This window comes from Oreochromis niloticus, linkage group LG23 (genome assembly GCF_001858045.2).
Source record: "Oreochromis niloticus isolate F11D_XX linkage group LG23, O_niloticus_UMD_NMBU, whole genome shotgun sequence".
NCBI classification, from domain to species: domain Eukaryota; kingdom Metazoa; phylum Chordata; class Actinopteri; order Cichliformes; family Cichlidae; genus Oreochromis; species Oreochromis niloticus.
Window position 1 is genome coordinate 15,002,032 of NC_031986.2, and position 16,536 is coordinate 15,018,567.

At 42.1% G+C, this 16,536-nt stretch overlaps 1 protein-coding gene across 3 annotated transcripts; it reads right to left on the bottom strand.

The window, feature by feature from the left end:
* Positions 1–2,496: 2,496 nt before the first annotated feature.
* On the bottom strand, positions 2,497–16,230 carry LOC100709818 (uncharacterized). 3 transcript variants are annotated; one of them, XM_019352217.2, is made up of 5 exons: positions 15,995–16,230; positions 7,538–7,824; positions 3,652–3,918; positions 3,418–3,570; positions 2,497–3,335 (listed from the first exon to the last, which is right to left on the bottom strand). In XM_019352217.2, exons 2-5 carry the CDS (start codon positions 7,809–7,811, stop codon positions 3,151–3,153), a joined length of 879 nt encoding a protein of 292 aa, XP_019207762.1. In that variant the 5' UTR covers positions 7,812–7,824; positions 15,995–16,230; the 3' UTR covers positions 2,497–3,150. The 3 variants fall into 3 exon arrangements, with proteins under 3 accessions (XP_019207762.1, XP_003456049.1, XP_019207764.1); XM_003456001.5 differs by lacking the exon at positions 15,995–16,230 and adding an exon at positions 8,017–8,133; XM_019352219.2 differs by lacking the exon at positions 15,995–16,230 and adding an exon at positions 7,996–8,074.
* Positions 16,231–16,536: the final 306 nt, after the last annotated feature.

Here is a 16,536-nt window from a genome sequence, read left to right on the forward strand (position 1 = left end):
GATTGCCTGCCAAAAACTGATTTCCAATGTTTCCGTGTGTTTTTTATGTGTAATATCGTAACATATGTTGCTAAATAGACTTTGGTGAACAGGTATTACAAAGGGGTTATATATAAAATTAAAAAATTACCTGTTTCTCAAGTATCTTTGTAACTGGTTACATTATAACCAATCAGCTCCCCTTTGTCACTTAAAATATGTTTACAGAACTATTTTTGCTTTTGTTGCAATTTCAGCTGTCCTCTTGGCCAGATTACTCTTAAAAGAGACATTTTTAAAGTGAACAGGAATTTTTTTAAGTGCATAAATAAAGGTTATATAAAAGTCACTGCCAAAAACTGATTACGGCTTCTACCTTCTTACAGGAATGTTGTTTGTTGCTCAAGATGACTTGATATCATTGATGAGGGATACATTTGACATATGTTTCACATATTATAGACCAATAAGTTATTTATAGCAGTTTAAATACAAGCAATCAGTTTTTGGCAAATACCGGAAATCAGTTTTTGGCAGACAATCACTTTTTGGCACAACACCGGTAAAGGTAACTAGATGGTGATGACAGCGCCACCTGGGGAAGAAGTTACGCCCCAGGAGAGATTACAATAGGAGGCGCAAACGTTGTAACAGTTATAAAAGGCACACAGGCTTGTTATTATCGAGCAGAGACAAGGCAGGTCAAGTTCATAAAACAAAGCTTATTGGACAAAACTACTAAAAGTGTAGAGCTAAATAACTTCTTAAGTAGCAGGGCTGGGAATACCGAACCGTTAAGTAAGACACGTTATTTACAAACGTTACTTAAATAACAAGGTTCAGTAAAATGATCCAGTGTAGTCTGTCTGCCATCCTCACTGCAACTTAAATTATGCGTAATACCCATTTCCCGGTGTGTACGCTCACATGCATCAGAGGGAATCCACCACACGTGCCTAGCCCCCACAACAAGCGCAGTGGAGCAACCCTCCACTAAAGCAAAATAAACCTATAAATCAAGACATATAAAAGACAAAACAACTCAGTAAACGAGATACAAAAGAAACACGAACCAACAAACACAATTAACCAATACTCAGAACAATGTGCAAGTCCTGGAACTCAGTGAAGATTAAGGAGAACGACAACTGCAAGACAACAGTATCATCACTTGTATGTAAATGCACATTATTCACACGTGTCACTACTTTGCCAAGATCTGGAAGAAACCCTAAACTGTTACCCTCAGGAGAGGAAATTTGTTTCTGGTGCGACAGCGTCACTCCACACAGTGTAGAGTGATGCTGCCAGAGCTTTACATCTGCTCCAAAATTTACACCTTCAAGCTTGACTGAAATTTGCAGCTGCTCACGTGGACAAGTTACATGCCCTCTCGGGAAAGGTTTTATGGTCAGATCAGACAAAGACTGAGCTTTTCAGCCACAGTGACAAGTGGTATGTTTAGAGTAGTAAAGGTGAAGCTTTCAAACCTAAAAACACTGTACCAACTGTCGAGCACAGCGATGGAAGCATCTTGCTGTGGGGCTGTTTTGCTGCCAGTTGTACATTGCACAAAGTAGATGGAATAATGAAGGGCTACTTCCAAATTCTTTAACTTCACACGTCTGTCTGCTTCCCAGGTGTTTTTGGTGACTAAAGCTTAAGCTTTACATCACTTCCACTTTCGTGAGATCACCGCTCGAGTCCAATCATCTTTCTGCCGACCTTCTTTAGGCCAATCAACCTTCACTCCGCGTACTTTAAATCTCACTGCACATCTGTCATTCTTCTTTGCAGACGCCTTTTTGCAACCCACCTCCTCCCCATCACCACCTCTCACGCATCATTCAAGCCTCCATCTATCTCTACCATCAGCGTCTAGACTCCAGGGATGTCCTGCTCTAATCCCTTTCACAGATGGGGTTCTGTTCTGCTGTGCTGGGCCATTGGAGTCTAATCGCCAAATACCTGAAATTGAATTCTGTACATCTATTAATTATGCTCAATTCCTTCTAGAACTGCTAGAAGGCTGAAATGTGGGCATTCCAACAGGTAAATGATGTCAAATACATGAAATGTGCATTTTGAATAGGTAACGCAGACTACCATTAAGCTTCTGAAAGTCTTCCCAAAGCCTTGTCCTTAACCCTGCTGAAAATTTGTGGACAAGGATTAAAACCTGTGCTTTGCCAACAAGCAAGCCACTTTAACTGAACTCAATTCAATACCAATTCTGCCAAAAAGAGTGGTCATAAATTTACCCAAAATTATGCCAGAAGATTGTTGATGGCTACCAAAAGCATCTGGCTGAGGTGCAACTTGCTTAGGGACATTTAACCAAATATTAGCGGAGGTATATGCATGTTGTTAGCCCGTGTGGATTAGAGAAAATCCAAAAGAAATTCAAACTTGTGCAAGTTACTAAAGATGTATACTGTACAATCATTCCACTCTGGAAAAAGAACAGTTTAAATAAATACTTAAAAGCCCCAAATTACCATGACATTCATCCTCATGTTTAGTTTATGCAACAAATTCTTTAATTTTGATCATAGTTTCTAAAAACTGATTCAGGAAACACTGAAAAACTTTAGGAAAGACCACAGCCATATCAAGCTGGGATAACAAACACAACATAATAAGTTACACAAAAGAATCCACTTTTCATGCAAGTGTGACAGTTTTTTCCTTCTCGACTGTAGCGATTTGTAGCACCCTGACTGCAGCGACTCCATCACTTTTAATGTGGCTTTGGAAGCAATCACGGCAGATTAACCTGCTGATAGAAGCTTCTTCACAAAAGCACATAACAGCTCTGAAATATACTCTGGAGAGGTGCCATTTATTGCTTTTCGCAAGCGATCAATAAATTTTGAAAGTCAATCCTGAAGTTAACATGGAGATGTGTAAAGTTAGCAAATAAGGGCTGAGAGCAGGGTGGGGGGCGGGGGCTTTTAATAATGTTGTCTTTAAAACAATGATACAAACACGTTTATCTCTTAAAATGTGATTTCTAATCAATATTTCCACAGAAAAATGAACAGAAAGTCAGAGTTCAGTTTGAGCTTTGATTTAAATCTGCTGATCTTAAACATTTGGATCAATACAAGGTGTTATTGATAGTATGAATAGATCTTCAAGCTTTAAGTCCATCCACATGTGGCAGTGCGGTCACAGCAGAGGGAGTTCAGGAGCATCGAGGAGTTCTTGTCCCAATTCTGACTCTCTTATGGCAAAGAATGTGACACCTGAGCTGTACGCTGCAGGGATCCTGATGTGAGTCATCTTGGGTCGATTGATTTCTTCTTCTTCTTCTTCTTCTTCTTCCTCCTCCGTGGCCATCTGCCTCACCTGACCTGAGGAAAACAGGAAAAACAGTGTCAAATATCACATCGGGCACAAAATGTAAAGGAAAGTCTTCACAAGCAGATGCTTTACCCTCGACATCCAGAGCCTTCCACCGTGGGTCAGACTGGCTCTCCGAGAGGCCCGACAGAGAGCAGTCGGGCGTCAGTCGCTGCAGCACGTCTTCTCGACGAATCAGCAACACGGATTCACTGCAGAGTCGCTGGTGCACCTCTCCCTCGCTTACTACAATGCACAATAACCAACACCAGCATGAGGAGATGATTCCTCTTCCCTATAAGCAGCTATTTCCTTTCCCTTACTCACCTACATCTAAAGGATTGGTCATAAAGACAGCGTTGGATGCGACCCCAAATATGAGCTGGTGGTGCCAGGCGTCGGGCACCTCCTCGCCCTCGGGTACAGCCAGCTGCATGTTCATGGTCGCCACGGGAACTGCGCCTTTTCGGATCCAACGGGCGAGCCAGGGGACTAGTCTGACTCGCCTGCGAGGGTGGAGGTGGAAGAATCGGCCCGTCACCTTGCCTCCGCTGGCCTCCTGCGCTCCCTGGATGAGCTGGATGTGAGTCGCACCTGAAAGAGCGGGATGAAACGGGACGCCGACATTTATCACATCTGACTCATAACAGTTAAACAAAAAGTCTGTGTCACGTCCGCTCAGAAGCTGAAATCTCAGTGTAAAAACTGTGTAGCAGAGCTGAGAAAGTCAATTACAGCCTCTCCTGCGAGAGACATCAAACTCTTTGTCTAATTCAAGAGGGTACTTTTGAATTCGCCTGGTTGGCAGTGCAGCCAGCTGTCACACTTGTGGGAAGCAGCACTTATGGGTTCAAGACATTACAGAGCAGGGCAGTTATAGTCCCTGTTAGCATCTGTGACACCCCAGATATTACTGTCTGTGGAGCTAAATTAAGATATGCACCTATACCGCACTTTATGTATTAACATTTCATTACCTGAAATGTCATGGAACAGCTTGCCGAGAGAGTGAGAAATTTTGAGATTGAGCCAACGGCTTACAGTGTAATACCTGCCAATTTAGGGGGAGGCTTTTAAATTGCACGAAAACACACATTTTTAGGGAATTGTAAATGCTAAAGAGACTGCATTTATGTGGCTTTTCTAGTCTTAACAGCCACTCAAAGTGCTTTAACACCAGAAGCCACGCTCGCCCGTTCAGGCAGAGGTTTATAGTCTAGATCGATTCTGTTTGAGCTGTGTAACCTTCTCGGTCCCCTGGGTTCTTGAAGCAAATGGCCAAAAGCAGCCCTTGGGATCATTTTATGCAGCCCGTGGAGCAGAAAAAGGAAAGAAGGCAGTACTGTATGCACAGGTATAGCCAAAAGACATTTTTTTTAACACCTGCGGTAATTTTTATTTAACAATATCAGTAACAGCTCTGTGTTGGTACCTCATCACTGCTTTCATTTGAATGTGAGATGGATATAGAGCTGACCCCCTACCGCCAGCACCAATGCCATGCAGAAGAGAGCAGGCATCACTAAAAACAGATATGAAATGGTATAGTTAAAAAAACAACATGAAAGGAAGAGCTGGGTTGTAAAGAGGCTTGCAGGGCAGCTTAAATAGGTGCCTTTAAGCTGCTCACTTATTTGGCAAGGGGTCGCCACAGCGGATGGATCCACAGATTTGACATCAGATGCCCATCCTGATACAACCTTCCCCGACTGGAACTCAGAATTCAGTAGCATGTGACCTCTTCAGGCTGGGTTTGTTTCTCCTTTTGGCAAATGTTTTCACCACTATACTGAGGGGCACTACAAGAGATTTTTCAATGGGATGTGAGACATGTGACGTAGGCCAACACTGAGCTCAGCCGATCTGCAATCAAGACAAATCACAGTTTAATTCCATCTCTCCAAGCTGTCCACCTGACAGCTTTCGTTCAAATTTCTTCATTGTCTATGTCACTTCTGCAAGAACTCAGAGGACCACGTGCATTGTTATTACATCAACTTGTCAGCAGTCAGGACTGAGATTTGTTTAATAAGGCTCAGCAAAGAAAAAAAAATTTCCTCTTATCTTGAAAGAACTTAATAAAGCAAAGTAAGAAAATAGACCCTCGTGTTTTGCATCAACTACTCGTTGCTACGTTCTTATTAAGGATGAATCAAGACTCATTAGGGTTTACACAAAAACATATTCCAGTATGGAAAGAGGGATTCTGACCACTTTAAGTGCACACACATCAGACACATTCAGTTAACGCTAAAGACTTCCTGTCAGATGGCACTCAGACAGTTAGAGTGCACCCCACATCTCCACCACCCTCAGCCTCAGTATGGGCTCCCTACAGGGTTGTATGCCGTGACCCCTGCTCTATTCCACGATTGCACCCCATCCACCACAGCAACACCATCAGTAAATTCACAGACGACACCACGGTGATGGGGTTCATGTCTGTGCGAGATGAATCGGCCTGCAGGGACGAGGTGGTGCAGATGACTGTGAGGTGCAGAGACAACAACTTGTCTTCTTTTGATCAATAGGAAAGTCTACTGACGTACTGTCTACGTGTGTGGTCCAGCTGCACGTCAGTAGACCTTCCTATTGATCAAAAGAAGACAAGTTGTTGTCTCTGCACCTCACCGTCATCTGCACCACCTGCTGCACAGTGGCAAAAAGCCATCTCTAGAGGAACTCTACAACACCCGCTGTCTCAGGAAATCGCAAAAACATTTTGTCTGACTCATCACACCCAGACGATGCAGCACAATAAAATCAAGGACAATGTTACTTCCCCACAACTATTTCAGCATAGTTTTAATTTATTTTGTATATATTATTTATATCCTCTTTAGCACTAAATGCTGAACTTAGTTTTGCTGAACTTGTAACATAGTAATTTTAATCATTATTTAGGGGTCTGGAAGCCATGTTAACTTGTCACGGGGAAGGTTTAGTCTGTTACGCTGGCTGGAAAAGACGCTCACCTTCTAACTTTTTTTTGCAGTGTTAGAGCATAGCAATATCTATGGCTGGATTAAGTGCACGCAAATGCCTTTTTTTCTCCACACACTTTTACACTTACAAGACGCATAAAGTGTTCCAGAGGGCTGTCACTGGCCTGCAGCTTTCACTTGGAGAGCCCCAGCCCTTGAAGGTTAAACAGGAACTCCAAGAGAATCGATCTAAAGCCACTGTCACCTGCTTGTGCTGAAATAATTCATTTACTTGTCATTTGGCTTTCTGTTTTGTCATCTTGTATATGCTTAATCCAGTTAACGACAGTCTGCTGAGCTTGCTTTCATTTTTATGGAAGGTTGAAGCATCTAAAATCTGTCCAAATCCTCATGGAAAAAGAGCATTTGCAGACCTTCAAATGTAAGCTTTTTACATGTATAGATAATAAAGCAGTTATGATGTGCTTATAGAACATATGCGTCTACTTTCCCTCTCCCTCCCCTTAGGGAATCCACAATGAAACAGGACCTACACCCTATAATTGTTGCAGTAGGCAAAAATTCATGAGAATAAAAGTTACCTGGCAATAAAAATATATATTATGCACAGACAGATAAGAATGGACTTATCCATTCTTATCTGTCTGAAAAAAAAATAGTGGAAAGTTGGATATAAGAAAAAGAAATGCAATTTCAACGGTAGTCTCTGTTTTTCCACGTGACAAAGAAACAGTAATGTAGGAAATGAAAGAAACCTGTCAGCACAATGATTTGGGTTTAAACTTTGAAAAAATGAATGTGTAAAATTACAGATAAAATTCTGATAGCTCATTGCTCGGACTCTCCTGTAGTTTCTGTTGGTTCATGGAAAATGTCTTTTTTGTGAACGCATTGCAAAAAAATAAAATAAAAGACTTCTATAGTCAATAGTGGAAAAACTGTTGTTTTCCTGTTATTTCACTGCATCTATTACTAAATTATTTTGGTGTAATCTGAATGGCCGTGGGGTCGGTCTTTATCACAAAGAAAAGCTTAAAATACATTTCATATTTTCCAAAGCCATCCAATGGGTCAGATTGGAGTCTCTGCCAGTCGATTCTGGCCCCCAGGCCTTATGTATGACCCCCCTGATTTAGACTTAATACTTAAACATAGCTAAATGATCAGCAACAACAGAGGATAAAAGGTGCACACGGCATTTATGTGCACTTTTTGCGTAAAACAAGCACACCCCTCTCCCTCCCTTTAGCTATGTTTAGTGTTCTCACCAGCTTCACTGCGGGACAGCAGGTAGTCCGGCAACGGTGACTCGTTCCTCCGCAGACGCGTTTGGACGCAGCGGTCAGCTTCCTCCGGGGTCACGTCTACTCCGAGCGCCTTCAGCACGTCCACCACAGCCGTGGCCCCGCAGGCGGACGCTCCGATCTGCAGGGTCTGCATCTCCAGAGCCTCCTGGACGGACCACAGCATGGCTTCATCGGCCCCTGCCTCCTCATCATCCTCACGACCTCCCCGGACCTCCTCACACACAGCCGCCTCCATCTGAGAGCCTCACCTGGAATCATTAGTAAACGCACAAAGTGAAAGTAAAGCACCTGCAGCCATTAACCATGTAGTCCATGAATACAGAGGGGAGAGCTTAACGAGATCCAACACATATGTGCACCGAAGTTACTCCTCATAGTCCACTCGGATGTTTGCCAGTCATAACAACGGATTTATTTACGTTTATTATACGTGTCCTCACCATTTCTCACGCTGTCAGACACAAACCGACAGCTGTAGCCATAACAGCAGTGTGCGCATGCCCGAACTGCGCGTGTTCAGCTCTTCACCGCTTTCTTTACCAGCAGGGTAGAGGAGGAATGAGGCGACTGGCGCCCCTGCTGGCCACTTTCAGCTCTGACCCACGACCACTACAAGTGCAGCTCTGCAGGCTGAAGGCATTTACACCGAAAATAATTCAGTTTGCATATCAGTCTACAAACCGTCTTTATAAAGTAGTACTGCTGCATTTTAATGCATTTGAAGATCTGCAAAAGGGGCATTTAAACATGTTTTCAGTTTGAGAAGACAGGACTTTTTAAGAGAAAACTTCGACAATCATATGAACCCCTACGAGCAGGTTCTTTGGCAACAGTGGGAAGGAAAAACTCCCTTTTAACAGGAAGAAACCTCCAGCAGAACCGGGCACAGGGAGGAGCGACCAATAGTCGGGACTGGTTGGGGATGAGCGGATGAAGACAGGACAAAGACGCACAGTGGAAGAGAGCTAGACTCACTGCATTTAACTAGTAGTTAAATGCAGAGAGTTGTATAAACACATAGGGAGTGAAAAAAGAAGAAGCAGAAACACTCAGTGCATCATGGGAATCCTCTATCAGTCTATATCTATTGCAGTGTAACCAAGGGAAGACTATATACTTTATCCTCCCCTAACTGTATGATTTATCAAAACAATGCTTTAAGCCAAATCTTAAAATAGGGTGTCTGTTTCCTGAATCCAGAAAAGTTTGTTGGTTGTTTTTGGTCTTCGAAGCCACATTTTGCTTTCAAAGTCACGGCTCCTGATCTTTGGATCTCTGGGTCGAGCTTTAAGCCATGTAGCCACCTTTAACAAGCAGCTTAAGGTGTTTGTGATATCATAAGTCACTCTGTGTAATCTCTATAAGCAGTCCAGACTGACATCAGTAAAAATGATGTCACAATCAAATCGTTCTTCACAAATAAATTGTAAAAGATGCAGAAGAACAGAAGTATATCTTGCTTCACTGTGATTACACATTATACTACATCATACACAGATCTGTGTGTGTGACTTAGGATTTACATTTTTCTTACGTTGATACATAAAAAACAGCATATCTGCTACGTGTGGAAGTTATTATATATATCACAGTATATATTTTAGTGATAAATGACTTTGCTCACAACAGTCTGGGCATGCAGTTAGGTCCACAGTTAGGTGTAGTTTGTCTCTTTTTTGGATTTCAATCAAACAATAAAGATTTATTCAATTGTGATTGACATGCAGAATTTCAGCTTTAATTCAAGGGGTTTATTGAGAGTATTACATTCTGTTTAAGAATAACAGCCATTTTCAGACACAAAAGTAACTGGATAGTGTTTCATAATTTTTAAATATTTTAAAGGATGGTTTTTAACATTTGGAGGAAAATGCCTGGTAAGTCGATGGCCTAAAGACTAGAACTCATGGACATCTGAGCAGAGATTATATCCCTGCACACGTCAGAATTCATCAAACACCAGTGACATTGGCATGTATAGCAGCCATACTTTTCTCTTCACATAATTCTTGTATTAAATCATTGTGGTGTGTGCCCAAATAATTGTTTTTCAAGAACTGCGCATGCTCGTTTAGATCTATTTATTCATTTATTTATTGGTAAAGTCTAATCTGGTTTTATTGTACTTGAGTGTAACCAGATGTTTGTAGCTTGGAGTAAACTCTCTGTTTACATCCATGAAGGCATTGCTTATAGATTTTAATGAGTCTCCTACCTTTCTGAAAGTGTATTTGACTTGGTTTGATGCTGTGAAGTTGCTCTGTTTAACCACCGAATAATAATTTTGTCATAATCCACTTTATTTGTCTTCTGTGCTCTTTCAGGCCTTTGTTTGTAGCTGGACATCATTCTTTTAATAATGCACAAGATTATTGATCTAGCCACTCATAAAGTTGTTGCTTTCTCTCTGGTTTTTCTTTGGTTTCACTGCCTAATATGGTCTCTCTCACTTGCACCGACGTCTTTTTGTACTTTACAGTGTAGAGCATGAAATAACAGGAGAGCAGGCCTCACCTGGCCACGAAACTACTTGTCAGTCAATTGTCCAATTATTTCTGAGCCTTAGAAAATGGGGGTTTGTGTATAAAAATGGCTGTAATTCCTAAACACTCAGCACAAAACTTTTGTTAAACCCCTTGAATTAAAGCTGAAAGCCTGCACTTCGGTCACATCTTGATTGTTTGATTTGAAATCCACTGCGATGGCGTACAGAGGCAAAACTACAAAACTGAAGCCTTTGTCTAACAAGTTATGGACCTGACTGCATGACCACAAAGCCCGGACAGTTTTCCATCAAGCCAAAAGATGTCAGTGTGGCTACATGTAACTGCAGCAGGCAGGAGAGCAGCATGTGTGGTAACAGCAGATATGTACGTGGTGTCACAATGTTTGATGCTTTGTGAAAGAGCCCGAGGCGTGCAGCATGTCGCCGACGGCCGCGTCCTTCTTTTTGCCGTGCACGGTTATCACAGGAGGAGGAGGGCATCAGGGTGAAATGTACAGAGAGCAGACAATCTGAGGCATTGAAGGAAATAGTGTAACAAGGCTACTGTAATGAAGATTGTCTTTTTCTTTTTTAATGTGCTAAATATTTTTTCTTGTTGAGCTAAATTTTGAGCCAACCTGATTGCACGCAGCACAAATGAAAAGCACAACAGAACAGTTCAGGATACTCAGCTCAGAATCATCCAAACAGGAAGTCCCACGGGACGTCACTGTTCTCCCAATTATTTCTGACTTAAATTCTACAAACAGCCAACACTGGCTTTGCCTCAGAAACACACGAGAAGCACATGGAAATAAAGTAAGCCAGCTCTCTGCTCAATGCCATCTGGTGGCTGGAAAAGAGAATCAGAGTTTGTAACCCAAAATGACCTGCGCTGGAAAAAAAGAAAGAAAAAAACACAGACTTTAAGATTTGTATGTGATTAAGAAAGCCTCACTTTTATTCCCCTTGCCCACCTTGCTTTGATCTCTCCTACAGTAACTTTATCTGTACTGATCCAGGATCACCCGTCAGCATGTGTAATCATGAACACCGAAATCCTTGTTGGTATTCGCCTCACCCTTTACTTTCGCCAGGTTTTCTCTCAGTTACAGCAACTGGCTGCTGGAAACACTACAAGCAAAGTGTGATTAAAACTGACGGGCTTGACCAACGTGATCCGGCTGCCGATAAGCCAGTCAGGAGATGAGGTAGATGGGATGGGATGAAAGACAGAAGCAACCTCGGCGTCACCATTTTTTTTTTCCACTTGCAGATGTAATAGAAGCTGAAAGGGAGTTTCCTTCTAAGCTGTCTAAGCTTTAGCTCTTCGTTATCAAGCTTGCCAACAGATATGCAGATCAATATTTTCCTGAAGTGGGCTATGAATAATATGAATACTGTGGGGGTAAAATGTGGGATGTGCTAGTCATTTTTGCAGATAATTCGGAAGCTGCGGCGACTCTACAGAATCAATAGCTTTTTCCTGTGAAAGCATTAAACAGTGTGGATATGCAGCAGGTGTAATATGATAATGCTGTGCTCCCAGCAGACTGTAATTTTGTGCAGTCGTGAATCCAAACGGGTGACCAAGTGCCCAAGACCAAGCCAGGCACATTCAGTCGAACTCCAGTATCGGGACTAATGCGGCTGTTTACACTAGTTCCCAAGTGGCTCACGCACTCTTTATCTGAATCCTGCTTTACTTGTTACATAACCGCTCCCAATGCAGAGACCATCAAAAGTAGATCCTTCATGCACTTTCAGTTGAAACCATTAAAGAGATTAAATGAGTGGGATTTAGAAACCGTGCTTAATGGGCCCAGTTTTTCATTGAAACACCGAAACGGTTTGATTTAGCAAACAGCTGGATGGAAACACTTTCTTTTAGAGGTCTGCTGTTCCCCTGAACTTTCCTGCCAGTGATGTCCTCTGGATGACCTTTTGGGTGCTCCTCCATCCACTCACTTATTTTTGATTTTATTTTCCAGATTTCTGAAGTATGAAACACATTTGTGAATATAAACAGCACCCAAGCCTGTACCTACTGACACGTCATTCATATTTAATGATGCATTTCTGTTGTTGTTGACTTTGCCTTTCATGAGTAAACTGCAAATCGCTGAGGCTGGAGGAGGCTAGCTAGCTAGAGTTTTTTCCTCTGTGAATACAGACCATTAATATAGAGACACATACAAGCTGAAGATGCAGCTGTGTGCCCGGCTCATAAATGAATAGGTAAAATAAACGAATGCACTGATCACAAATTAACAGTGACTGCTGCTAGGCAGGCTAATGCAGATTCATGCATCTAATGAAATAGAGGTGCAGGTTAAAAAAGTAAAAATACCGCATCTTTGGCTTCACATTTGTTAAAAGTTAACTTGTTTCAAATGATGGGGGGGAAATAAGGAATTAAGACGGCACCTTGTTAACTTTCTGTTTTAATGCAAAAGTTTCCCCCAAAAGGTCAGACCACAGACCACAGTGCCCAACAACAAATGCTTTAAGTCAAGGACACACACAGCCCAATTTAATCTTAAAACTCACTTTTCTGTCCACACAAAGATGTTTAAGGACACTTTTAGCTGAGACGTCTTAATATAAAAGAACATATAATTTTAACAGTAGTTCTTAGTTATTCTGTAGGATCATGAATCGCTGCTTTAATTAATAGAAAAGAAATGTGTCAGTCTGCATAAATTGTAAGAAATAAAATCGTAAAATGACAGAAAACGACAAAGAGAAAGCTTGTGTAAATTCAATTCAGTTCAACTTTATTTATATGGCACCAGGTCAAAGCCATTGTTGATGATTTCCTAACTATATGAAGAAAAACACAGCCTTCATTTTCACTGCTGTGCAGATAATTGTGGTCAGACGTTTACATCCACTCAGTAATTTGAGGCTTTTAATAATTTCTTTGAACTCATGACTGTACAACACACGTCTTTAATGACTTAATGAGTGGATTAGATTCGATTCTACTGTATTTTATTTGCTGTTATTGTAAAAGTACATTATTCAAACAATGAAAGGAAGTTTGGAAACCAGTTCAAAGTGCAAACAATATATACATATGTATATACAACATATGCCTGAGCCTGGTTCTGCCGGAGGTTTCTTCCTGTTAAAAGGGAGTTTTTCCTTCCCACTGTCGCCAAAGTGCTTGCTCATAGGGGGTCATATGATTGTTGGGTTTTTCTTTGTATTTATTATTGTGCTATCTACTGTACAATATAAAGCGCCTTGAGGCGACTTTTGTTGTGATTTGGCGCTATATAAATAAAATTGAATTGAATTGAATTGAATTGAATATGCACACATCATACATGCACATAAGTAGCCTATAGAGTAATTACAATATGTACAGTTTTGACCTGTACAATGTTTAAGTGTGCAATGCGTGTATGTGACGTGCATGAAACTGTGTGGCGTGCATATGTGTGCGTTGCTATCAGTGACCAGAGTTTAGCAGGCTGACAGCAGTGTGGAAGAAAGTGTTCTTCAGTCTGCTGGTTTGGGAGCAGAGGATCCTGTACTCCTTCCAGAGCGAAGCAGAGTGAACAGTTTGTGGTGTGGATGTGAGGAGTCTTTATGATGTTGTGAGCAGTCTTCAGACTGTGATTCCAGACTATGTTGGCAAAGGAGGGGAGCTGAGTCCCAATGATGTTTTGGGCAGTTTTCTCTACTCACTGTAGAGCTGCTGTTAAACCACAGTACAATGCAGCTGATCAGGATGCTCTCAGAGGTGCATCTGTAGAAGTTCAGGAGACATTTGAGGGTTTTCTTTATCAGGCTAATTGTATTGGTGTGCCAAGTGAGGTCATCGCTGATGTGGACTCCCAGAAGCTCAAAGAGACACGCTGCCACCTCACTCCCTAAGATGTTAAATGGAGCGTGTGATGTGTCCCTGTATCATCTGAAGTCCAAAATAAGCTCCTTGTTCTTCTTGGTGTTAAAGGTAAGATTGTTAACTCCACACCAGTGAGCCAGATGTTCCACCTCCTTCCTGTAAGCCTCCTTGTTGTTCCCACTGATCAACCCCACCACTGCGATGTCATTTGCAAACTTCACAGTGGTGTTTTATACACGCACAGGAATGCAGTGATAGATGAGCAGTGACTAGATGAGTGGATTGAGTATGCCGTCTTGTGGGATACCGTGGTTAGCATCAGGGTAGAGACGATGTGGCCGTCTACTCTAACAGGCTGGAGTGTGTTGGGTGGAAAGTCCAGAGTCCAGTTGCAGAGTGCTGATGCCCAGGTGTCTGAGTTTGGATGGTACAACTGTGTTGAATTCTACAGTTAATCCTGTTAAAACTAAAGCTGAATTTAAAACCCTCCTCCTCACATACAAAGTCTTAAATAATCAGACTGGATCACAGCTCGAAGATTTCATATCATCCCAACAGACCACTTAGCTCTCTCACCGCAGGCTTGTGTGGTTCCTCGAGTTTTTAAAAGTAGAATGGGAGGCAGAGGGTTTGGCTTTCAGGCCCGTTTTCTGTGGAAACCTCTCCCAGTTTGGATTCAGGAGAAAGACACCATCTCTACCTTTAGGATTAGATACAAAACTTTCCTTTTTGATAAAGTTTAAAGTTAGAGGTGGATCAGGTGACCCTGAACCCTCTCTTGGTGTGTGGGGAACTTCTCATGATGCACTGAACACTTCCTCCTACTCTTGCCACTACTGCATATAACTGAATTTTACCTTCTCTCTCTATGTAGTGGGACTTTCTCCATTTTTCCCACATTCACCAAGTCCTTGCATATTGGAAATATATCCTAAATGTTGAGGTTTTTTTCTCCAATATTGTCGTTCATAAAGCACCTTAAGTCGATTGTTGTTGTTAATTGTTGCCATGTAAACAAAATAAAACTGAATTAAATGGAACATAGAGTTGGGTTGGGGTACTTGACTAGCGTGCTTAGACCTCACAGGGTCTATAACTCTCCTCCTGGTGGCTGACACTGTAAAAGTCACTGCTGAGAATCAGTTGTTACCATTTCAACATTGCATCTCTTTCTGACTTTCAAGACAGTTGTTGGTATGTAAACAGCTACATACATTTTCCAGTAGCTTAATGTCTATTAAAGTGAACAGCTGGAGGGCACTTGAGATTGTTTTCTCCTCTATTACACAGTGTCCACATTTGATTTTGCTGATTCAAACCCACGAAGAGCCAATGTCGGCGACAGCTCAGTGCGAGCCTCCAGGTTATGACTGAAAACGAGGTGCAGAGCTCACAGAGATGCTTTGTGCTACAGCAGAAATAAAGAAACAGTCAGTTCTGTGATCTTTGCCTCTTTTGTGCACGCTAAATGTGCAGGAAAAACGGAAGAAACTGCATATCTGTCAGCTGTTTACAGACCTGTGGTCGTCCCCTTGGAAAAATACGTTAAACAGAGTCTATTTAAACACTATCTCCATGACCCCTTGGTACAGAGCAGCTCTGCAGGGATCTACAGGATTAACCAGCGCCTCTGAGGTAAGCTGAATCATAATAAACAGCAGCAACGCTTTGAAAATACCCATAACGGCACATTAGCATTGAAATGAGGTGGCACTTTTGTCAGTAGGTAGTTCTGGGTCACGGATACAAACGCTGAATACTGCCGCGGGGACGACGGCACACACTCAGTTGTCCTCTCCACGGCCCAGTATGCCTACATCGCTAATGTCAATAGTGTTAACATGGTGGCTCGTTTGCAGAGGAGCACGGGATGAATTTGCTCAAAGCGCTGGAAGCCATCCATTTTTTGGAGAGAATTCACATCAACCCTGCTTCGTACTACGGGTTACATCCGTGGCACTTCTACTCATACGCTGTAAAATTTTAAGGGTCCGCACAAAGCCACGGGGTCTATGAGATTTGCTCCTTATATTCTTCACTTCAACTGGCTGTAAAACATCTCCCGCTGTTAACTTACCTTTATATAGGCCATTATGGCAGGCGAGCGCCTGCCCTCTCCGGCATGTCCCCCTCGTCTCCTGCAGTAAAAGTTCTCTGGATTTCAAAAAGGCAAGTGCATAAATAATGAGACAGGGCATTTAGTCTCCACGAAGACAGCATTCCTTGTCTTTTGTCAAACGCATAATGTGGATTTTGCACTCCAGGAAACACTTAAGTGGCAGCTCTACGGGATTGTATTCAGAGTCCAAGTCACATAAGAGCAAAATCACAGTCTGCCACTAATTAAAATGATAGAGGGAAACAGAGCTGAATCGGAGACACACACGGTCCTATAACTGCCAAGCTCAGCTGTCACAAACCTGTGATTTTTTTTAATGGTTTATTCAAAAGCCTGTGCTGTGGAGCGGATACTGTATAGCACAGGTTGTTCTTTCAGTGGCAAATAAAAGGTTTCCTTTCTTTTATTACTGTTCTTTTATTTAGGAGCCTATTACAGCGTGTTCAGCCACTCGGAGCAACTGGAGTCGCCATGCTGCGTGTCAGCCCCTCCTTAGTGAA